The 23,713-nt window shown below is 40.7% G+C and overlaps 1 protein-coding gene across 3 annotated transcripts in view; it reads left to right on the top strand.

The window, feature by feature from the left end:
* The window catches only part of vps13b (vacuolar protein sorting 13 homolog B), a 297,571-nt gene that overhangs the window by 145,667 nt on the left and 128,191 nt on the right, over positions 1–23,713 (top strand). For 2 of the 3 annotated variants that reach the window (XM_085290668.1, XM_085290667.1), the window contains 8 exons: positions 3,150–3,384; positions 5,769–5,986; positions 9,818–10,021; positions 14,889–15,060; positions 17,809–17,923; positions 21,807–21,948; positions 22,799–23,071; positions 23,370–23,526. In XM_085290668.1, coding sequence (XP_085146794.1) covers positions 3,150–3,384; positions 5,769–5,986; positions 9,818–10,021; positions 14,889–15,060; positions 17,809–17,923; positions 21,807–21,948; positions 22,799–23,071; positions 23,370–23,526 — 1,516 coding nt within the window. Of the gene's footprint in view, positions 1–3,149; positions 3,385–5,768; positions 5,987–9,817; positions 10,022–14,888; positions 15,061–17,808; positions 17,924–20,952; positions 21,020–21,806; positions 21,949–22,798; positions 23,072–23,369; positions 23,527–23,713 lie in introns of all 3 variants that reach the window. The other variant, XM_085290669.1, reaches the window with a different exon arrangement.

Below are 23,713 nucleotides of genomic sequence, written 5' to 3'. Positions count from 1 at the left end.
CCTTTTCTTGCCCTTTGTTGCCCCTGTCGTCTTTGTTTGGATACTGTATGTCTGTCTCCCTGTGTGTGTGTGTATGAGTCACAGCTCAAGCATTAGACCACAGATGGGGGGCTTTGGAAAGGTCTGCGAGGTGACCAGGGTGACCTGCTATTAACAGTAGCACAGAGAACTGGGTGGAGGATTGCCGTTCAGTTCTGAGTTCACGTTCCTAATAACGTGACACTGTCGTAACAGGATGGTGACAAGGACGGGCATTTACGATTCTTTTCCAATATGTTCGCTGACATTTTAAGGCCATTTCAGCAAAAATTGTTTGGCATCAAAGTTTGATATGCTAAAACAGTACCAAGTATTTTATATTATTAAAAAGAACAGATTTAGAGCAGCTTTAGCAGTTCTTGTTATATTTTGATCTTACTGGAGATGTTTGCCCAATTTGTCTTGGATGCAGATTGAACACCTGACAGCGCTGTGACCCAGAATAAGTGTGGATTATTAAAAGATTGTACTTGAACTCACAAGACATCTACCAACCAGTACAACTGTTTTCTTTTGGCATAGTAATATTTGCTCTTTTGTGCTGTCATCCACTTTCGGGCAACTGGGATTCCTCAACAAGTCCTCACTGGTCACCAGAGCATCAAATGCTCTTTAGATCCAAACCTCCTCCACTCATGAAAAAAAGCTATTTTGCTTTAATCACTGTCCCCCTATGGACTTGTACTGTTGTGTACTGTTGCCATTGGTAAATACAACATGTTTGTTTCTCTGTGTTTGTGGCTTTTAATAACTGTCATCAAAAGGGAATGAAAGGAGAAAAGAGCCAACCAAAGATTCGTTTTGTATCGCCCAGATTTAGGATTGTTGTGCCATTTTCTTTTCCATTACATACTCTGCTCCTTGAAACATTGTGTGCCTTTATGTATAAACATCTAGAAAGTCAATTGTCTGACTGCCCTCTGTCGTCATCTGTGAGATATTATCTGTTTATTGTTAGTATATTTCTGTGTAATGTGGCAAGACTATGACTGTCGTACACCAGACATCATCGTTGTGTTCCATCATAAGCACTTTAAAATCATGAGCAAACACCATTATAAGGTGCTGTGTTATTTGTTCACATTCACTGTAACAGATAGGTGCCTGTGTTTTCTACCCTGTAATAGTCACAACTACCCTTTTTAAATGAACAAAAATCACCTGCTTAATCATTTTTATTACATAAAATTCCCACAATTCTATACTAAAGAGGTTGATACAGATGTTTCCTCTCAAAAACACAAACAGATTTCCATTGGTTTTTAATTTCACTGAACCTATAATGATTTATGTTCATAATATTTTTCTCTGATTATGTGTAAAACTTTAATTCCTAGAAGGTGATATATGGTGACAGATTCGGTCACTCATCAGGCACAGCGTGGTTCTGTAATAGTTATTTACAGTCTGTGTCTAGATGGCAGTTTTAAAAAAGTAAATAATAAGTAAAATGTTTATATCGATAATTACTATGATATTGTACTATTGTGTACTTACTCAGAAATATGATATACAAAATCCCTTTGAATTATAATTGAGCTTCGTTTTACATTAAATTAGCCCTGAGATCATCCAGGTGCTTAATCAAACTGTCACATGATGTGAACTCAGTGATTTCATTTTTTCTATCACACGGTGATTAAAACAAACTCATTCTCTGGATTCTAGTTATTATAATAAACTTTGCTGTAATGCTTTTTTGTTTACATTACAGTATAGGTAACTGAAGCCATTGCTCTTATTTTTTCTGTTTCCTCGTGTTCCTTATACCAACACACCCATCAGCCAGTACCGTTGTTCTGACGATATTTGATGGTTGAGGACTTTGGCACATATCTGTTTATATATATATATATATATATTCAAGATGTCCAGCAGGATAGCATTAGCCTCAGGCACCGTCGTCAAAGTGCAGGCCCGAGTCATGGTATTAAAGCCGGCACTTTCCGTATGTCAGCCTGCTTTACAGCTTAACCCTGCTTAGATCTGCAACAGCCCAGGCAGTGTCGGTGATTTTTTTTCTCTCTGCGTGCCAGCTCTTAAAAAGGCCAAAGCTTATGTGTCACTGTGCAAAAGCGTTCCCATTTCAAACCACCCTTTAAAGAATAATCAAAAGAGGAAGCAGAGTATGATGAAAGTGTAACCATATCTGTACTTCTCTCTCTTTCTCAGTGTCTCACTCTCCTCCTCTTGATCCTGCTTTCAAAGTCTTTTTCTCTGTCTCGCCTTCTCTTTCACTTCCCATGAAAACTTGGAGATGGTTTCCAGGCCCGTGTAGTTATAGCCAAAGATCATACAAGTGCATATGCAAATTTTGATGGTGTGCGTAACGTGTTAAGATATGCCAAACATATCTTACAGTATAACTTGCTCATGAAACCAGAGGGCTCATAGAGTATCCACCTCTCTAATAAGTGAGACTAAAAATAAGTAGAAGTAGTCTCTCTGACAGAAGTGAGCACACATCCACACACAAGTATCTGGCAACACCTGCTGTCTGCCCCCTGGACCCTGCACCCCTTTGCTTTTCATTAACTAGGCTAGTAAATGGAAAAACACAAAGCAATATTGTTGCTCAAAGTTGTTGCTTGCACTCTTGCCGGCTACTGCTTACTCATCTAAAGGCTTTTGATTTTTATTTGATTTGTTTATTTATTTATTTATGTATTATTTGGGACATTGTACAGCTGGGACTGATCTCCAGTGCTTTTTAAAAAGACTTTAGTATTTAACTGACGAAAGTTTTTTGTTTTTCTGTTTCAGAAAATCACAGTGGTTTTAAATGGATGCTCAGAAATATGTAATGTAATGTATGTAATGTGCATTTTGTAAGACGGTTTAGTGTGTGTGACCAAATGTAGGGTTTTTTTCTTTTTTAAACCAAGGAAAGTATTGTTCACCATGTTCAGGCTTTTCCAGCAACACCCGGAATGTTGCACAATTTTTTTTTCTTCTATTCTTTCCATCACAGTCCAAGTTCTGTAATACTGGCAAAAAAACTGAACTTTTGTGCACTTGGATGGCATAAGACAGGTGCTTGTTTACTGATGGGTGAGGCTGAATTGGCTAACATGATTAATGTTCCCCTCTTTTTTCTGCCTTTTTTCAAGTTGGAGCTGCAGCCCTGCTGTGTATTCCTCCCCAATGACAGCCTCCCTTCTCCGAGCACTATCATCTGTGGCGACATTCCCGGCACTGTGCGTAGCTGGTACCACAACCAGACCAACATGCCTGGGACTCTGGTAGTTTGCCTGCCTCAGATTAGTATCCTCAGTGCTGGGCATAAGTACATGGAACCACTACAGGAGCTCCCCTTTGTGGTCTCAAAGCCCATCTTGGAAGAAGGTAGGTTTTCATACCACATCTAATGAAATCTAAACTTTCATTAGAATTATTGAAATACTCTGGGACATACACCCAGATACACAGTGATGTCAAAAAGAGTGATTTCAAAGCTGAAATTAGAAACACTGGTGGTGATAGATGCATAAGCTAAAATTGGAAATCTTGGGAATTTAATCCCACTTAGTGAGAAAGAAAATATGACTTAATAACTCATTTAATTTTTATTAATAATTAAAATGTATGATTTCACAATAGTAATAGCATATATAATGTCAATTCATCATCATTAGAGTCTTTTCAACACTGAGCAAACCTTTGACCCACTGCTACTCATTTACCATGACAAAAGACAAACAAACTTAAGTAGCGCGACTTTGAGAGATAGATCGTGCACATGTGGTGTGCACACCTGGTGGAGTTGACACAAGCAACACTTAGATGGTTGAGCAATGTTTTCTCTTCAGGAGGAGAAAAAAGGGGGGCACACTTCTTTTCTCCAAACTTTTTAATGACATCAGCATTGGGCATGCAGTTGTAAAAAAACAGAGGAGAAAGAAAAACGACAGCAAAAACAGTGACATCAGCTGCCTTGTCAATGTTGCAGTGAAAATTAACAACCCATGCTTTTAGTAATTCATTCCTACTCTTTGAAATGGTCTTCATCCCTCATATTCAATGCTCGGGATCAAAGCAGCCTGCCAAGGGCGTATTGGTAAAAGTGCTCTTTGTGGCCCTGTGATAATGAACCTGTTCCTCATCCCTGTAAGATGGTACTTCCAGGGTCAGCAAGTTCATTGGTTCAAGCACTCCCAGTGCTGCATGCTGTTTCAGACTCACAGATTTAATATTAGGCCTCAATTTACGCTGTGTTTGTGTATCTGGTTAATGGATGTGGCGTAATCAATTATAGATGAAATAACTATTCAGTATTCCTTTTCTCAGGTTTTCCATTTCACAATAGTAAAAGGTTATGTAATGTCCAAGTTTTTTTTCATGTGCTGGAAAAATGTTTTTACTCAAGCCACACCACTGTCTATTTTGTGGATCCCATATATGGTGGACAATTTAAATAATTGGGTTCCTAAAGGTATCTTAGAATCAGACTCTGTCAAGATCTGGCAAAGCTGCCCTCGCTGGATTTTAACAAAAAGGAAGAAAAATGAGAAGAAGGCCCCCACGTTCCAGGTACTTCAGAACTTGGGAATGACATCACTCCTGAGTAAGCTTGTTCCAAGAAAAGCGAGGAAAAACAGGATTTGTTTTGGTTCTTTGCAAGGTAGAGCGATTCATACATCACTAGCTATACAATATAATACTCGATTATGGGTCCTTAAAAACAGTGCTGCATTCAAAGATAAAGCCCGGTCAGTGCTCTGCTTATTTAGTTGAGTCACAAATACAGTTTACAGTTTTACCTCTTTTTACTTTTACTGCCACCATCTTGGATTGTTAACTCGGGATGGGTGTGGGTGCTCCGACTTTCTGAGTGTGAAATCCAAGTTTAGGGGTTCTGGATTCAAATTCTGACTGAGAATTTGGAAACATCATTCGTTATACCGTGGCGTAAACTGCAAATAATAAAATAATACAAGCTTCTCATTTTTGTTATATATATTTATGCTGTTACCAATCCACAGCATTCCACATGCAAAGTTTAAGTGGCACGATATACCAGGTGATGACCTCGTGGTGAAGTGGTTTACACATTTATTTGGCAAAGTTGCTGGTTCAATTCCAGCTGGAGCCATAAATCATTTTTAGGGTTGTGTCAGGAAGAGCGTACAGCAAAAAATCACTCTGCCAAATGAAACATACGGAGCTACCCGCTGTGGTGAGCCCTCGTGACCAGGGAACAGCAAAAAGTAGCTGCTTCTTCCTGTAAGAAGTCCAAGCTAGACCTTAGCTCATAGCTTATGATTCATACTAGTTTTAAACTATACAAATATTGAAAATAGACGTGGTTAGACTGAAGAAACATTAGCAAATTTATATTCAGCGAATAAATCTAAGTGACAGATTCTCTCAAAAAGGGAACACAGCACAATCCTTCTTACCTCTAGAGACCAAAATATGCCGAATTCTGTGCTATGGTGTGACACGTGTATATTGGATAAAACTGTTGCCTTTCATATGGCATAAACAATATGGCAGATTTGTAGAAAGATGGTCTATTCGTGTCTTATGGAGAACAATATGTACAAATCAGAAACACCTAGGTTAAATGGGATAACACAGAATCACATATTTTTCCTGAGACCATAGTGAGTGTTTATCTCTTTGCCCTCACGTCACATAATGTCTGTCATCCTTGCATCTCTTTGCCATTTGCAATATACGTACTTGTTTTCATATATCGTTTGCTTTTTCTTTATGTCTAACTCCAGGTGATGCCTTCCCATGGACGATCAGCCTGAGTCAGTTCAGCATATACACATTGTTGGGGCAGCAGCAAAGCCTGAGCCTGTTGGAGCCGATGGGCTGCACTTCCACACTAGCTGTCACATCCCATAAGCTGCAGAGCTCTGCTGAAGCAAGGCACTCCTTTGTAGTGTGCCTCCATGTTGATCTACAGCCCGTCCACGTCAAGTGCTCCAACCCTCAGGTCAGTCAGACAGTCTTTGCAGTCACAAAGTAGTCATTAGAATTACATGTATATTTATACAAATCATCCCCTTGTAAACTTTCCTGAAATATGAACGCACGAACCCTGGCAAGAAGATCCTGCCTCCGCATGATTTTCTGATATAGATTGAGTCCAGTAAACAAACTGCCTCATCTTCTGAACTCGTATAATTTTCATGAAAATGGAAGTGTAAACATGAGAGTGTTGCCTTGTTTGTTTTGGTAAAACATTTTGAGGTCTCAGTCAAGAAGAGTAAGGGATTGCAGTACTCACCATCATTGTTTTACAGCATGTTATTATGTTTTAGTGAGACTGTGATGAATACGGACGTACTGCAAACGGAACATGTTTGTCTCCCAGTTAGGTCCCTGTGTTGTTTTTCATTTCTCTCGTAGAATCACATCTACATGTACCATTACACATGTTTTGTTTTTTCACAATTGAATTAGCTGTATTGAATTAAGTTCCTCTGTAAACACTTAATTGGGTCAACCTTTAGAGCGGTCACACTGTTAAATGTCTTCGACCACAGTGATGAGCCATGGTGATATTGAGGGGAATTGGTACCAGAAACGAATTAAAGGCCTTAATCTGCTTGCGGTGAAAAGTTTCCCAGAGATGAGAAGAACTTTACTGAGGGAAAGTTTCTTTTCTTGCTTCTCTGGTCTCCCCGTCAAGTATGCTGCTGGTGTCTGGCAAAGCCGGGGAGGCTTATTGTGATTATATGATGAGTCATTATTAGTTTTTGGATGCCATTATAATAAAAAAAAAAATCGTAATTCCTTTGCTCTGTTGTCCCATCTGCTCACCTCCCTCTTCTGTGCAAAATTTCTGACTTGAGGGGGGTAATAAGCTAATGCAGTTTCAAGTCTCACTGCAGCTTTTTAAGAACTGCTGCCAGAGCAACCCCACCCTCGCTAGAACAAAAGAGACCTCACACTACTTGATCGTCTTTCTAATTAGCGTTGCCATCTGGGGGAATATATATGGAGTTGTCAGAATGCTGCACAGTTACTGTACAATAAGTACAATGATTGTTGGATTTTGGGGGTAAAATTACATCTGCCGTTTCAAAACATAAATTATCACAGCGCTGATTTTGAGATATTAATACATTTAAAGTAAACAAATAGAAGCAACAAATTTGGCCCCTTAAATTTCCCCACGGCTACTCGGCTGCATGTTTGTCACATTAAGTCAGATTTTCCATTTCCATTACATGATGGATTACTTCATAGCACTAACAAAAGTATTTTTAGACAGTGTGGTGAAACAGTCGAGCCTTCAAGCAAACACCGTGGTGCGTTTTCACAGGTAGCAACTAGTATCGTAGTCGTATTTTGTATTTTTATCTGTGACTGTGACAGTACACGTGAAGATGCAAATTTCCTAATGAATTTTGGATTGTGCAGGTATATAGATTCAACCACGTCCGCAAAAGTGTGAGCAATGAGAAACCAATGCAGTCCATATGACACTTGTATGCCTTTTAGTCTGGACAGGAGGAGTTAAACGTCTCCATATTACTTCAACAAACTGACTGACTGGCTGTCTGTCTGAAAGTTGGGGTTACTAGTTGTGCTTTAACATTATCAGGACCACCTTGGAACGAGCGTACACACAGCAACTGTTTGCTTTAACCTTTGGCACATAACTGTACAGCATTTCAATGAACAGATATGCACACATACACACACCTGTTCCCGTGTACACAAGAGTTACCACACATACTCAACAATATGTCATTTTTGTGAAGTTTCTCTATAAACTGCTCCTAGATAAAAGGATACAAACACTCGCCATCTGCATGCTGTCCTGTCCCTCTCCATCTGTGTGTTTTTATGAATGACTGTTGGAAGCCTCTGTTCAGTCTCCAGTTTGTAGTACTGCACCCTAACAGGCCTCCTGATCTGCAGATGACAGGCCTTTGGAGAATCCAGGCCTCCAAATGTTCCCCAACTCATGAAATGTTGCATCTGTATTATAAGCTCATGTAAGCGTGTGTGTGTGTGCATGTTTTTCATGGCCCAACCTACCCTAATAGCAGTAGCTGAGCTAAACTGTCTAACCCTGCTAAGCAGAAGTATCAGCAGCAGCAAATTGACATAGGACAGGGTAAATAACAGAGGGAAGGTAGGAGATGAAGAATGAAGATCAATGATGAAAGGGTGGATGGAAAGGAGTTCAAGCTCTGCTTAGGTTTCATCGTAAAATTAAGGACAAGTCTTTATCCCAGATGCTAATACAGAGGTCACGTAACAACCCTGTCATTCATTTTCGTGTTGATCTCACTGTGCACACATTTTCCCTTTTTTTTTTCCCCCTTTGCTCAGCAGTCTTCAGTCTTTTCTTCCACATCTGCTACTGAGTGCAGTAGGCCTTGTTGTGCTTGATTGGAGTTCCAGGCCCCAACTCTCAGAGAAGGGAGCACGGTGCCGTACCTCCCCTGCCGGCAGTGCAGTTTGGTTGGGTATGGCAAACAGCTGTTGGCCCTGTCCCTGGACAGCGGCTGAATCGGCGTAGCAGCTCTTCCTGGACATGTTTGAAATGGTGCAGCTGTAATGTATTGTGGTGCTTCTAATTTGATTTATGATTATTTGTGGAAGACCTCCCTGCAATGTGTGCGCTAACAGGAGAGCATGTGTGCGAGCGAGACTCTGAGAGTAAAAATGTGCTCAGAGTCTATTTCGTATGTGTGCTCATGTGCCTGTGCACCTTTAAGTTTAAGGGACCCTCAGTGGTGGGGGCTGCGGGCTTAGCTGGCTGCAGAAGCGAAGCATTTGAAATCCAGAAATTAGCTCACTGTGAAAGCGTGTTGCTTTTCTCCCTTCTTTCCTCCTAAAAAGCACCAAGTGAATGCATGAATAACCGAAAGCATCACATCACATTCCCCTGCTTTCGTCTCATGTTTTCCACTCTTTTTTTTTTTTTTTTTGGCTTTGTTGTTGTTTAAAGCTAAGGCTCTTTTCAATGCGAACACATGATAAATAGCTGAGAACACTTGACGCAGAGCCTTCAGTTTTTCCTAATCGTGGTGAGTTTTTAGCAGGAAATTGATGACAGAATTTAACTTTCCTCTGAGGGTGTTTCTTTGGAAGTTTTGTTGTTATGGATAACAAATTGCACAGTGAAGCACGTGTGTAAGCATGCTGCGCCTCGCAAAGTGTGACCCATCGAACAGAAACACCAACGCATAGGTTTTACATCATTTTTGAGAAACGAGGCCTCTCTGAGTGACAAGTACAGAAGTATGTTAAGTCAGAGAGTGAAAGAATGAGAATGATAGAAGTCCATTTCTGGCTAATATTTCCTCTTTCTCCCTTTCCTTCTCTCTCAGCTTTTACTAGGTTTAGTGTCACATAACAACAAAGCTGCCAAGCCAAATCATGGTAATGGCCTCAGAAGTCAGAACTACATGAGAACTCCCCAGTGCAGCTGTTTGAGTCAGACCTTGGCAAAAAAAAATATACATTTGAATTTGGTTTTGACTACTTGTGGTGTGTTAGGGTTATCTTTTGAGGCACTCAGTTGGCACAGAATACTTTTCAGAGTATAGAAGCTAATTGGGAAAACTGAATGATACGTGTTTAATATGTTCTCAGTTTCCAAACAAGTGCTGTCAAACAAGCGGATGATGCAACATAGTGATAAACAGTCCTCACTTCCCATTCAAAATGAGTGTTTTTTCCCCCCAAACAGAGAAACCAAAAATTGTTTCGCTGGTAGACTGTCTTTATAATTGTTTTCAACCATAATTACAAAATACAAAACTAACGTTCTCTGTTTATCTCTGCTTGGTTCACCCTCCAGGTTCAGTTGTTGTATGAGCTCTTCCTCAGCTGGAGCTCAACGTGGGCTCGTCTCCAGAGGCATGGCATTTTGCGTCAGACGTCCAACATCCCAGATCCGCCTGCCGGTGCCGCTCCATCCTCCCCTGTACGCAGCAGCGCTGGCACCGCCCTGCCTGACACCAGCACCTGCAGTCCTTCTGCAGACTTTGGCTCCCCCACTGAGGTTGGAGTTTCTCACAGTTACACTTTTTATTATGTCAATTCAGAGTTTATATGAGTTATGGGAATCATCTGCTCATCTACACTGTTTTTGGTTTTTTTTTCATCCAGACAAACCTCTTTTCATAATCGGGGGGAAAAAACACATGAAATGGTCCATTATTTCATTCACTCATTCATTCAGTTGAATGTCTGTCCATACATAGCACTGGCTTAGTCACTTATGAACTTTGCCTTTGTCAGAATCAGTGTTCCAGCTTTAATGTTGTGTTACTTTTTTAATATGCGACCTAATGACAGCCTGCCAGCACCCATCTTTTCTCAGCTAGCTGCTGTGAGTCATGCAGTAACAAATGCCATTTAAGCCATTGTTGTATACATAATTCTGGTGCTGATTTACAATTTTAAGTGCAAATATTGTTATTTTATTGTTATGAGTAGCTGAGTCAGTCTTAACACACATGACAAAAAATGTTTTGTTTCTGGAAAAATTTTAGAGGTGGAAAAGTATAAATCACTGCTTGTGTTTCTTACATGATTTTTTCTTACTCAGTGAGGTTTTATACTCCAGGCTAGGCAGAGAGTGCTGTTTGATTCGTTTAAGCTCAGCCTTGATTGAGGATAAACTTGCCTCTTAACTGGGGGAAAATAGTTACCTGTTGTTACATTTTTTTACTCAGATTAAAAATCAAACCCAGACATAAGTTTGAAATGTAGCAGTGCATATGCATGTGCAATAACGAAGGCTATTAAAGTCATATTTTCTTAGGGAGTAGCCTCAAATATAATTTTTTTCCCTTTTGTCTCTAGATGGTTGTGGCAGTTATCCCAGCTTTAGTTAATGTGGCAGGAGTTTTTCCTGCTGTGTAATACTCTTGCAGCAGCAATCAGTGCTGGGGATCCATGGCCTTGAGGCCACCAGGACACTGGATAATATGTCTATGTGTGTTTTTGTGAAGCATAAATATAGCATTTATAAAAATGATAGTGAGTGCGGGTCAGTGTTGGCATAGTGGAAACTAGTCTAGGCTATAATAGTGTTCGACCAGCAGCTGCCTGTCACCACTGTGGGGCCCCAGGGATCGCAATACAACCACCATACTGGCCTAAGAGGCAATAGCGTGTACATGCTTATGAAAAAAAGTGTTTCATATGTCAGTGTGCATCTGTGCCTACATTTGTTTCCTTGCTATCGACATGTGGGTGTTCTTGCGTCATTTGTGGAACTTGGAGAAGTGGCAGCAGTTCAGTAGAACTGGGAAGAACCTGGTATAGTGCCTCTATAGCAAGGCCACGGTGGCCCCTGACAGCCCACTTGTCACTGTTTACCTAAGTACAAACACTGGTAGAAGTGTTTAGTCCTCTGGGAGGCCGAGTGATTGAGCAAGAATGTAGGAGCTGTTTTGATAAGTCTCAGCAGTAGTGGCGGCAGTCTCCCCCCAACACCCCACCCTTTCTTTCTCTAGCTACATTCACATTACACCCACAAAAACCTCTGCCCTACTGTCCTCCCAGATATTTTCTTCCCCATTTGTGTAAAAATATAAAGCAATCTACTCATACTTCTGTATTTTGTAAACAAGTGTTCTACTAGTATTTATTAATTTACACAGCATAGTATTTAATAAACAGGCATTCCCCTTTCAGCCGTTTTATTGTTTCGCCACACTTTTCTGTTCATCGTACCTTTTAGCTCTCTTTCCTCTGATGGTGATTTTAATCTGTTGAGATTTTTTTTACAACTTTTGTCGCCAACTTGTGTGGCTCGCCTGACCACCAGTAGTTTACCTGCACTATTAGGAGCGATGATTCTCTAATAATGACTCACTGCATTAAAGCGACAGTGTTAAAGTTTCCAAGGGGGTAACTTCTGCTAAGTTTTGCTGGAGTTGTTTGTTAGAAAGTAAATAGTTTCTGCATGAAACTGGTCACAACGAGGTTTAAAAGTTTAACCAATTAATGATTTCTGGAAACACTGCCACTGTGTTTTAAGCATTATTCGAGCACCACGAGGCAAAGAGAAAGCAGACATGTCTACCATTAGCAGTCAACGATCCAGATTCTCTTCTTTTGCTTTCTCCATGTCTGTAATTACTTGTCACCCTATTCTGTCTTTCCTCCATGTACCCCCAAGCATTCTGCTCTCCCTCTTCTTATTCTTCACTGCTTCTCTATCTAAAGTGGTATCAAGCAGCACTCTTATTTCTTTCTGTGCTATTTTCAGTCTGAAAGTTTCCTTTTCCTCTCCTTCAAATTATCCTTCCACCTGTGCCTGAGCCATTCTCTTTTTAATTCTTTTTTTTTTTCAAAATCATCCTTTTCCTTCTTCCTTTGACACTTCCCAGCCTGCTGTTGTCTTCCAATGTTTGGGTCTCTCTGATGAGCAAAGACAAACTCTGCAGAGAAAATAAACCCGGATCCTCAGCCCGTTTATAGCACAGAGGCCCAGGAATTAAACTGTATACTTTACAACTTGGCTTGCGGAGGTGTGGGAAAATACTTCTAGAAAGTGTGTGATTGTTTGGGGCCCTGATCTGGCAGTTCAGGGACGTAGCAGAGCCCACCTTCACCAAAACCACACCAAGACCTCACTTTGATAAGACACTAAAAATAACTTTTACCCTGGCTTTTTTTGTTTGTCAGTTTAAAAAAAAAAAGATATATCATTTTTATTTTTGAATTCCCCTTTTTCACCCTTAAAAATAAAGATGTTTTTAATATGTGTTGTATAGTTAAAGTCTAACTTATTTCCCCCTTGTTTAAAAATGACAGTACATGTACTAAATGTTTTATAATATATAGACAGTACTTTTTTCATGGAATTTGACATGGCAGAAAAGAATGACATTAAAATGCTCATAATTACTTGTTACTTGTGACTGTTGTGGTTTACACGAGGAGAAGCTTTCTAAAGATGACAGCAGTAGTTCTGGCCTGGAAGCTTTAAGCAGTCGAGTGTCCAATGCTCGCACACAACCACGCTGCAGTACATGGTGGTTGGTTCCCACAGCGCCAGCAACTGGCTCCTGTTTCCACACATGATGTTACAGAGACTAATCCTACCAAATGGTTAGAACTGTAAACTAAACAATCCCAACCACACACACACACACACACACACACACACACACACACACACACACACAGAGAGCCATATTTTGACTTCATCTCAACAATAATTAGTCCCCAAATGGCAGTTGACACCAGAATATCTCTCATTGAGACTGACTGAACACCATTACTGCTAGTCTCATATTACTCACTGCCAATCAGCGATATTACACACTCAGAAAGACGGACACACATTCACATATGTGCTTGACAGATTAGTTTGATGAAGACACTTAATGATACTTTTAGAGTCATTATTTAAGTAAATTAAACACAAAGAGATTTAGTGTAGTTAGCACTGTGGCATTTATGCAATAATAATGGTATTTAAGTTCCCGATTTTCAGTGGGTTTGATTGTTTTTTTTTAGTTACATAAGTGTATGTATAGCTATTTTATCAAAGGTAGGAATTAAATCCTCATCTTCTTAGATTAGTTCACGCCTGTGTTTTGTTGCTTTCCTTTTCTTACAGTGTGAACTAGTGTGTGAAGCACATGCTTCTCATCAGTTCCTAGTGGTCCCCATACACTGTGACGTTGCATCTATTTTTGAATCGACATAATCCTTAATTTATTTATATTATTGTCATCCGTTCTTATCATGCTCTGCTGTCAACCAGCCTTAACTGTGTGATTAAATTAAATTTGCAAATTAGTTTCGCGCCCTCATCCCTCCCCCCAGCTGTGGAAAGAGGACATAGTTTCCTCATCTGGATCCTCTTTACAACACTGTAATCAGCATAGCAGCTGTGGGGTTTCTAATTGAGATGGTTGATAACCTCCTCACCAAACAGAGCCACGGTTGATAACCATGACACAATCTGTCATTACCACACTGCGATGGGAGAAGCTGCGGAAAAAATGAAACTCCTAATTGCAATATTGTTTGTTTGTAGGCTTTTCACTTTCCAAGCGAGCCGCACAGATACTGTACACGTTTGGAAAACATATTTACCAGGAAGAGACTGAGAAATAAAAATGTCCCCAGTGCTGTCATCTTCGTTGAATTGCCAAATCCCCAGTAAGGAGTTGAGAGCTCACAGAAGGCATCCTGCTCCACCGCATCCTGCTTGCTTTTCAGCTTCACTCTCCCCCCCCCCCACACCATTCCCGCCCCCACCTCCGGTCTTCACTTCCCATTCTCTCCCAGGCTGCAAGACGTGTGTGTCCTGGCGCACTTGAGTGAAAGGAGGCCATGTGGGTGCTGGTGGCTTACTTTGGGGTTAACACCGGTGACAGCTTTGCACAATGCACCCCCCCACCCACCTCCCGACATACACACGTTTCTCTGTTCTGCGTGGGGTTCTGCTCACCAGACACTGATGTCATCTATGCACTAAAAGGCTCAATATTTGGTGGTTGCTTTGTTATGGCTACATGCACAGCGACAACACTTTCAAACATACACATTCACCAAACACATGGACAAACACATGCACTCAAGCAGACAGTCCTCGATGATGATGGGAAACAAACAGGAATTTTAAGTCAAATGCTCTTTGAGTTTTTTCTTCTTCTTATTTGGTTGTGTTTAGTTGTTATATCTTTTAGCAAATTATGTAGTATATTGGCTGAAATGTGCTTTATAATTGGCTAATTGACATTTTAAGTGACAGGAATTTCTCTCCTTATCTGTACTAGATTTATTGGACAAACATCAGAATTCAATATTAATGTGTGAATTACATTATGGTCCTCAAGCTTGCTGGCTGGTTACCATTTTATTCTGTCCAACAAAACAGTTCTGCTTTGGCTCTCTAGGGCGACTCGGTGACTGCAGGAGATGACGGTCCGTTTGCAGACACGGTGACACTGGAGCAGAAAACTAGCAGCATTGGTGGAACCAGTGGGAAGGTCAGCCTTTGGATGCAGTGGATGTTGCCCAAGGTCACAGTTAAACTGTTTGCTCCTGATCCCACTGCCAAAAAGACAGGTAACTGACCTTAACATCAATTCTCTGCTGAATGTTGCAAACTTTAGGTGTTAAGTTAATGACTTTCTGCTCTAAACACATGATATGTGTTAGATGTCTGTCTGTGTGTGTTAAATAGCTGAAAAAGAAGCAGGGGAGCATTAGCATTAACAGCACCACATCCAACTACACAAAAACATGTTTAGTAACTGTTATTAAAAATGTCTGTGAAGGTTCTCAATCATCCAGCTCATCGTAGTCTAAGGAGCTTTGAAAGAAGAAAGAAAAGCGTCTTGACTTCTTTAATTTTCTTGAAGACGTTTCACCTCTCAGCCGAGAAGCTTCTTCAGTTCATCCCAAATACCAAATTAACAACGTAGTGTATGCTGTACAGTGTAGCGAGGAATGCTCAGACCTCTACACTGGAGAGATCAAACAGCCATTTCATAAACGCACAACAGATGACTCACCTCGACAAGACTCGGCTGTTCATCTACATCTAAAGGACAAAGGACATCCTCTTTTGAGGATGCCAATGTTCACATTTTGGACAGATGGTTTGAAAGGGGAGTGAAAGAAGCCATCTATGTCCACTGTAGACGACCATCTTTGAACAGAGGCGGTGGTTTACAACACCAACTGTCTGCCATCTATAATCCAGTTTTGCGATCCCTTTTCAGATGCCTTAATGCCCACTCACATTGTGGGCCATTTGACCTCAGAAAGTCACATGATAGGGTGGGGCTAGGTCACCCGAAACCTTGGCTGATTGTGACCCACACCCGTTTTTACACCTTGGCTTGTGTGATTAGGCAGGGTGATTAAGCATCTGGACTACCCTGAGTCCAGATGCTTTTCTTTCCAAGCTCCTTAAAATGTTATCGAAATTATACAATAAAACAAGTGTAAAAGAGGGGGAAGGTTTTTCATGAAAATGCTTCAGTTTGATGGCAAAAGAACCAAACGGGACAGGCGAAAAGAAAAATAAAAGTTTCATTTTGCTGTGTATGAGAGCAAAACAGTATTCAAAGGTTTTATATATTAACACTTAAAAGGATCGGTGCCCGCCTGCTTTCTCAGTCATATGTTAAGCTCTAAGAAGGGAAAGGCAGCTGGAGAGGAGGGGGGTGGAGGGGAAAGATAAATAAATAAATGGGTGATGAATCCCAAGCGAACTGCCTCTTTGTCCCTTTAAATTTACTGGGGCGATGAAAGGCTAGATTCACCTTTAATTGGTGGCTGTAATATTTAGCATCTGCCAACCAGATCACCCAGCTTAAGGTCTTTAATAGTGGAAATGGAATGTTTTTGAGGACCTCACAGAGATGGTTTGATTTAAAGACATCCTAAATAGGCATTACTTTGGATTTTGGCTTAATATGTGCCATCTGAGTTGCAAAATGATCTTACCCGTGGATTTTCTGTGTGCAGCACATTAAGTATTTAATTGAAAGCAACAATTGTGCACATGCAGTTTTTTTTTTTTTTTAGACGCTTGTTATCACAAATGCATTCTTGGAGATAAACCACATACAAGACTGCGAAAAACTGTTATGATGTAATGTTTTTCAGCTGCAAAGGAAATCACATTCTTGTCTTTCCAGAGAAATGGAAAAATAGCCGTTCCAGACGTATTGGTTTTCCGGTATAATGTTATGCTTTTATGTGCTGGAAGTTTAGAGGTAGAAATTGAAGCGTGAGTGTTTAGAGGCTTTTGCTGAAGGCACAAATCAGTGGTACACTTTCTGCCTTTCAAGATGAGCCATTCTAAGATGAAGGGACTAAGGGTTTCCAGTACTCTCACAGGGTGGGTTTAGAAAACTCATATATCAATATCAGCACTGTGTTGGAGACTATGACTTTTTGAGTATCAAACAACTTGGGAGAGGCTTTTTTTCCACGCGGTATCCACAATAAAGCTGACAAGCCTTGTGTTTCAATATTAATAAGCTATTAGGAACATCTACATTTCTCAGAATTACCACAAGGCAACAGTACAACAGCAACCATAGTTTCAGATGTACAATGTCCAATTTCCCAAGCTAGTCTGTGATTGTGGAACTTTCTCAGTGGAAACAATGAGAGCGACTCAACAGTTAAGCTCACAAGCTCGGTTCAGTACAAAGTTAATCAGTCCTTCTATGAACCTTACTCACTTTGCCTGCAGTGGGTGAATTTTGTTTGCACACAAGGTGCTCAGAGGTACACACATGCAACCTTAGGAATACACACAGAAGAGTCCACAGGCTTTTCAATATTGTGTAAATACACATTCACCCTCTCTTTCCTCATTAAGACAGATTGAGGGTTCTGGGGCCAGTTGGATATCGTGTTAAACTGAGAAGATGCTTTGCCTTCTGAAATACAAACAGAGCACTGAAACACAGCCAGGCATACCAATACAAATGCTGCATGCGTTTGCACATTTTTCTGGGTGTGTGTGTGTGTGTGTGTGTGTATATCTGTGTGGCTTCAGTCTTGATCAGCAACACTGGTCTAGCTTCAAAAACACACTGAGCATCCACTGTGCAGGAACTGACCACAGCAGGATTATGGCCAAAGGCAAGACCTGGATAGGCTAATGAAATTCACTCGCACAGATTAAACTTCCTCTCATGCAGTCCAAGTTCAGCTGTAATGCCTGTTTGTGAAGTGCTAGGCTGGCCACAGAATATTGCAAACTAAGAGTTGATACAAATTTGAGCTTCTTGGTAAATGTATGTCTTTATTATTATATTATATTCTCTTTTGTTTTTGTCTTTCTGCCAGAGATCTGCGTCATCAGTGAACTAGAAGACCTGAGTGCCTCTGTGGATGTCCAAGATGTCTATACAAAGATCAAATGTAAAGTTGGCAGCTTCAACATCGACCACTACATATGCAGGTACGAAGGGATCTACCCCATGTAAAGAGACAGAGCAAATTAAAGGAAAAGCCTGAACCCCCGGCACCTTACAGCAAGGATATCTGATGTTCTGTTCTGTTGTTGACATCTTACTAAGGAGCTTTGTTGATTTTTCCCTGGATAGGTCTGTATAGGTTTTTCCCCCCCACAAATTTTTAGCCTGCAAGCTTTTGTAGTAAATGTTGTAAGTAATTTATGTAGACTCAACTGCAGTAAAACCTGGGATCCCACATTTATCCACCAGGACACCATGCAGCCCCCTTACGCTTGTGCTTTTGCAATCCCACACACACTTTTACCACCAGTACTGCCACTTTGGTCTGTTCCCACTTCTGCTCATATAATTTTCTGGATTATCGCCTCAACGTCCTTGTCTTTCCAGACAGCTGTTGTGGTGTTGACCACAGACTAACAGACAGATGGACCGACTGACTAGATAGACGCGCGGAATGGATTCTGGGCCGGCCCAACTCTGACTCACAGAGCGGTAGTTCAGTCAGTCCGTCAGTCATTTTCTTTCTGTCTGCGGTGTCTGAATTGATTCACAGAAACATTAACACGTTGTTAGGGGAGGAAAACCACTGGGCGACGTTCCACTGCATCTTTATGGTAATCTCTCCCCATGTCAAGTTACAGTCACAATGGGCTAATTTAGCTCTGGGTTCTGAAATGATGAAAGAAAATACTGTAGCATAGAGCAGCTTGAAATGAAAGTACAGATTTTTTCCCATGCCCCACATACATGTGTCTCCCATTAATTGAAGAGGGACGTTATTTTCAGTGTCTAAATCCTTAGTTTTCTCTCTCCGTGCTACGATCTCATACCTCGGCGATAAACTCAGCAGTTCCAAAGGCATGTTTTGTACGTGCCTGAAGTCTTGTTCTTTTGGGAAGAGACCGCTTAGCAGGAGGCAATTCCCCCCGTCTCTGTCTGAGGAGATAATGAAACAGCGATCTGCTGCATGTTGCATCCAGCGGGCAGACTATTTTTGTGTGTATTTTGCAGTGTGTGTTCATAAGTGTCGGTGTAGATACACCCCTGTAAGTGTCTTATGCTCTGATCGAGCCAGACAGCAAAAGAGAGATTGATCTTCATGGGCCCTGAGCCTGTACTGGACCCCATCATTAGCAATCAACGGTCTCACCATCGATATGATAATAGCTATCGATGCTGATTTGCCAGATTTTAAAATCATCTTATCTGGATCTTGGGCATGTCACTACAGGTCAAAGAGGGACTGAGTTGATTGCCTTGGCTGTGAACCTGACTGTCTAACAGGCGTCTCACAGACCTCCCTGTTTTGCTGTAGCTGGTTAATTTATATTCCGTCAGGCCACATGTGTTCTGTACAGTATTGAGTAACAGTTTAAGCCAGGACCAAGTCAGCGGTTAGACATTTTTAGAGAGTGAAGGTGCTTTGGGTCATTATATCGTGCGGTTCTGCTCTCCACAGGTGTGTGTCTAATTGCTTCTGAGGCAGCGCCAAGCCTAATCTTTTTACTAGACCTCTATGCCTTCCTAAGTAGATAATAAGTCAATTTTCTCATTTCTAGGTTATTTCAGTTTAATGTGAATTAAACAACATGGTCCCAACACACTTTCACTGAACAATGTTCTGGCAGGCAGAAGCACTTCATTATCCAAGCCAGGTTACAGTCATGGCTGTTTAGGACACAGTGGAGGACCTCTGGGCTGCGGGCCCAATCTAATCCCCGTCATCCACAAATACTAGAGAGCCCACATCCAGTGGAGTCCATATTAATCATTCTGAACAGATAATTGTTTGGTATTTCATCACCCAACCCAGGTTATTTGTGTGCAGTGGGTTAGATTAGATCCAGCTTGACAGAGAAAATGCCTCATCTGGCCTTAGCTATCTCACTGCTGGAAAATGAATGGAAAGTTAGATAGGGCAAGTAAATATGGGAGGTAAATATATAACTGAATTCGTGATTGTATCAAAATTGGAGTTAGACAGAAAAAGTGAGCAGGAGGGAAAGAAAATGACAGAAGTAGTCTGTAGGGAGGACAAATTAGGTGGGTGTTGCACCTCATCGGTACTGGGCTCACTTATTATAAAGCTGAGGAGGGAAACTGAAGTGAGATGAAGGCAAAAAGGCGGCAGAGTGGTAGACTCTGTAAGGCTATTTGCCATGTTGTCGGAAAGACGTACATTTAACTGTTGCACAGAGATGCTCCCGAGATACAGTGCACCCTTATTCACTCTGTTGAGCATCTCACGCAAATTGGAGCTGATGTCTTCCAGCTGTTCTACAAATAGGAGGCAGCGAAGGATGACTGGATGGAAGCTTAGAGGGAGAAAAGAGAGACGAGGAGCTGTGGGGGGTCCGTGTGTCGATTAGTTACTCTCACAAGTGAGAGAGCAGATTACAAAGATATATTCGCACAAGTGTGCAAAGAAAGAACATGCACACTATGTAACAATGCAGGGAACACACAGAAACACACTCACCGCTGGGACCATTCCTCTCTCGCTGAACTCTCAGTATACTAATGGGGTGTAATGAAGTGAGAGGTGGGCAAGGTGAGTGAGAGGGTTACTAAAAGGAAAGATGCTGATGGTATTGAACCATTTCCACTGTGCGAAGCATTTTGCCATAATGTATTGTGCACCATTTGATACTGTTTGTGTGTGTTTCACATTCTCCAGATTTGGGGTAGTTTTTTATGTTTTTTTTTTTTTTTTTTTTTGTGGTACTGCAAATTGAGAATGGTAATTGTTGTGTTGTTATGTCTGCGTTCATGTTATTTGTGGTTTCTGCTTCTTATGTATGGCTATAGTAATAAATGAAAAGATCAAATATTCTTAGTATATAAAATTTATAGGGGTGTGTAACTCTAGTATCTCAAAGGTTGATAAAAATGTTAGCATCGGCCTGTGGTTCACTTTTGTATTTTGCCATTGATGAGACATTTTCAGGCCCTGGCACAGCAACACGAGTAATCGCAGGTACTGTTTTAAGATGGGCCTTGTGTCTCTCTCCAGGCCAGGGCAGGTCTGGCACTGTGGCACCTATGAAGGACTCATTCTGCAGTGCAAGGAGACATCTGTGGTGAGGCCTCTGCCTATCTCAGAACAGCTATGGCAGCCTTAGGTCTCTTTATACTGCGCCTCGCCATCTTATTGCTCCTAATCAAGGTCACTTATCTCTTCTCGTGCTGGAGAGACAGGAAACTAAAGGAAGATAAATGACAAAATATTGTGTTTGGCTATGATGAACACATTAATAACATCAAAACAGGTGGAAATATAATCACAGAATTAAATTTTGCTCATGGTGTAACACTCACCTGTCTCTCCAGTGATTCTGACTAGCTGAATAATCAAACCAATGAAAAATATTGAGAGCCTTTCTTCTCTGTGTCTGCTGGAGGAGACTAAAACATGGGCATTCCCTTTTCTTGTTGACAAATTTCATTCTGGTGATGGTCTTATACTGGCAAGCAAATGAAAATGTGTCAGTTAGCACAGATTTGACCATAATTATGCAGTTTAGACAGATGATAATGAATAGAAACTGAAATTATTAAACATTAAAGCAAAGAAAACTTTTGAATCTTCGTTTTTTTAAAGTGCTTTGGGTACCTTGTGTACTTTTCATTCAAAACACAACTTAAACAGTTGCTTCAACATCTTTATTGCTGGATAGTATAAGACCATGACAATGTAATACTTCAGTTGGTTCAAGCTGGAGCAGCTTCCTGTGGGTTTAATCAGTTTATTCTATATTTAATTATCTTCTTCTAGTTATAGCTTTTTTTCCTCATCTTTTCTGCCCTCTCTGTGTGACGACTTCTCCTCTGTTCTTTTCTGCATCTCCTTTCTCTCCTTCCCTCCAGTATGGAGGAGGGTGTTCGGAGCTCGGGCGGCTGTGGAGGAGTGGTCCTTTCTTGCACTGACAAGCTGAACAGACGCACTGTGTTGGTTCGACCCGTCAGCAAGCAAGAGTCTTTCAGCCACTTCTCTGGCTTTTTCTCTCCTGTAAGAATCCCGCTCTTCTTTTTTTTCCTCCATCAACAGTGGCTTAATAGAGTTCTGTATGTTCCTCAGAGGTGTTTCAGAATCGAAGGCTTCTGATGTAAATCAATTTTAAATATGCTTTTAAACCAGCACAGTACAAAACTGACGTTCTATGAACAACAACAGATAAAAAAACAGTTTAAGTAATTAAAATAACTACAAAAAGTCACATACAGCACTTTGTCTCTGAGGAATAGATCAGGTAGATAGTCTGAACATCACTATTTGGGTCTCTTTGCATTTATTTAGGTTTAATAGGAAGTCTCCTAAAAGGGTGTAGAACTTAGAAAATGATCAGTTAATGAATCCTTTTGTCAGCAGCTATTTAATCCACTGTTACTGGATGTTGTAGCACTTTACCTTGATGCCTATAATCAATCAGCTTGTCTTTTAATCATTAAACATTTAGAATGAAACTTCTTTTTTCAGAGGTACTCTGTATTTAATTGTTTTCACCCCATAATTGTTTTTCAAATAAGTAATAAAATGGAAGCTTTGCATGCTTTTTGAGCTATATCTGAAAAAGTGATGTCAGGTTTTTCAGAAATTGAAAGGGAAAGTGTAAATCTAATCCTCTAAACTAAATAGATCATTGATTCCAACGTGATTCTCTTGAATTTTTTTGGTAAAAAATATTTCAAATTAAAATGCGATCTGAGAAAAATAGCTCAAGAAGTTATTCATTTATTTTTATTCTGGTTTAACCTTTACCTACAAAATTAGTCAAAACAATAAACAATGAATTTTATTTGCGTGTGACTCCTGTGTGATATCGCTCATGTGTGATTTGTCCTGTCTTACCGCTGGCCAGACGGCAGCTAAAGTCCTGGAGGGCTCTCACCAGCAGCACGGCTTTCTGTCAATCACCTACACGCAAGCTATCACCAAAAATGTCCGTCATAAACTCACCACTCGGCCTGAGCGGCCAGCCCGCAGCAGTGCTACCATTGCCAATCAGCAGGTGACCACTGATCCTCTGGCAGACAGCTCGCCGCTGTACCTGAGAGAAATCCTGCTGACAGCCCAGCCGTTTGATGTGGTTCTGTCCTGTCCCTTACTGGCCACTGTAGCAGGAGTGTTCCAGGTAGCAAAAAATGTCTGTCAGTTCTAATAACTGTGAAGTTTGTTAACGCTGGGCCCATATGGGAAATAAACAGCATAACAAATGTCTTTTCATTTAAGTAGCCTTTTGTAATATAGTTATAAAAAGTATTGGGCACAGGAATTGAAATCCTGATGATTTTTAATCAGTTTTAACATTAATAGATGAAATATATTGGAAAAAAATAAGCCAATTTAAATAATTTGATGCAGTTTAAGAGGCCAGCTAACCTTGATCTTCTGAATACATCACCTGTACTTTTGGCTTCATAAATTTTCAGGCGAAGGTACCAAGACGCTACAGAGAGCGTGGGAAATCAGCAGGTCAGCCAATGAGAAGCCACACGTTGACCTCTCGATGTCTTCCTCTCATCTACATCAACACAAGTGTGATCAGGGTCTTCTGCCCTGGGACACAAGACAAACAGCTTGGGTCAGGTTAGAGAATTACTTTGTTTAAAGACATTATAGAGCCTCCACAACGGAATGCAAAGATACATGAGACAGAATAGTACAGTATATATAATGAGGTCTGATTAAAACCTTTATTACTGTAAAAATAATAACACTAATGAATTCTGCCAGTATCAATTATCATATGCTTTGACTTCATTTGTTTTTATAA

This window comes from Mchenga conophoros, linkage group LG11 (genome assembly GCF_057382185.1).
Source record: "Mchenga conophoros isolate Kocher_MC1m ecotype Shallow Benthic linkage group LG11, M_conophoros_male_GT1.1, whole genome shotgun sequence".
Lineage (NCBI taxonomy): Eukaryota > Metazoa > Chordata > Actinopteri > Cichliformes > Cichlidae > Mchenga > Mchenga conophoros.
Note: the sequence above shows the minus strand (reverse complement) of the source record. Positions and strands in the feature narration are given on the sequence as shown.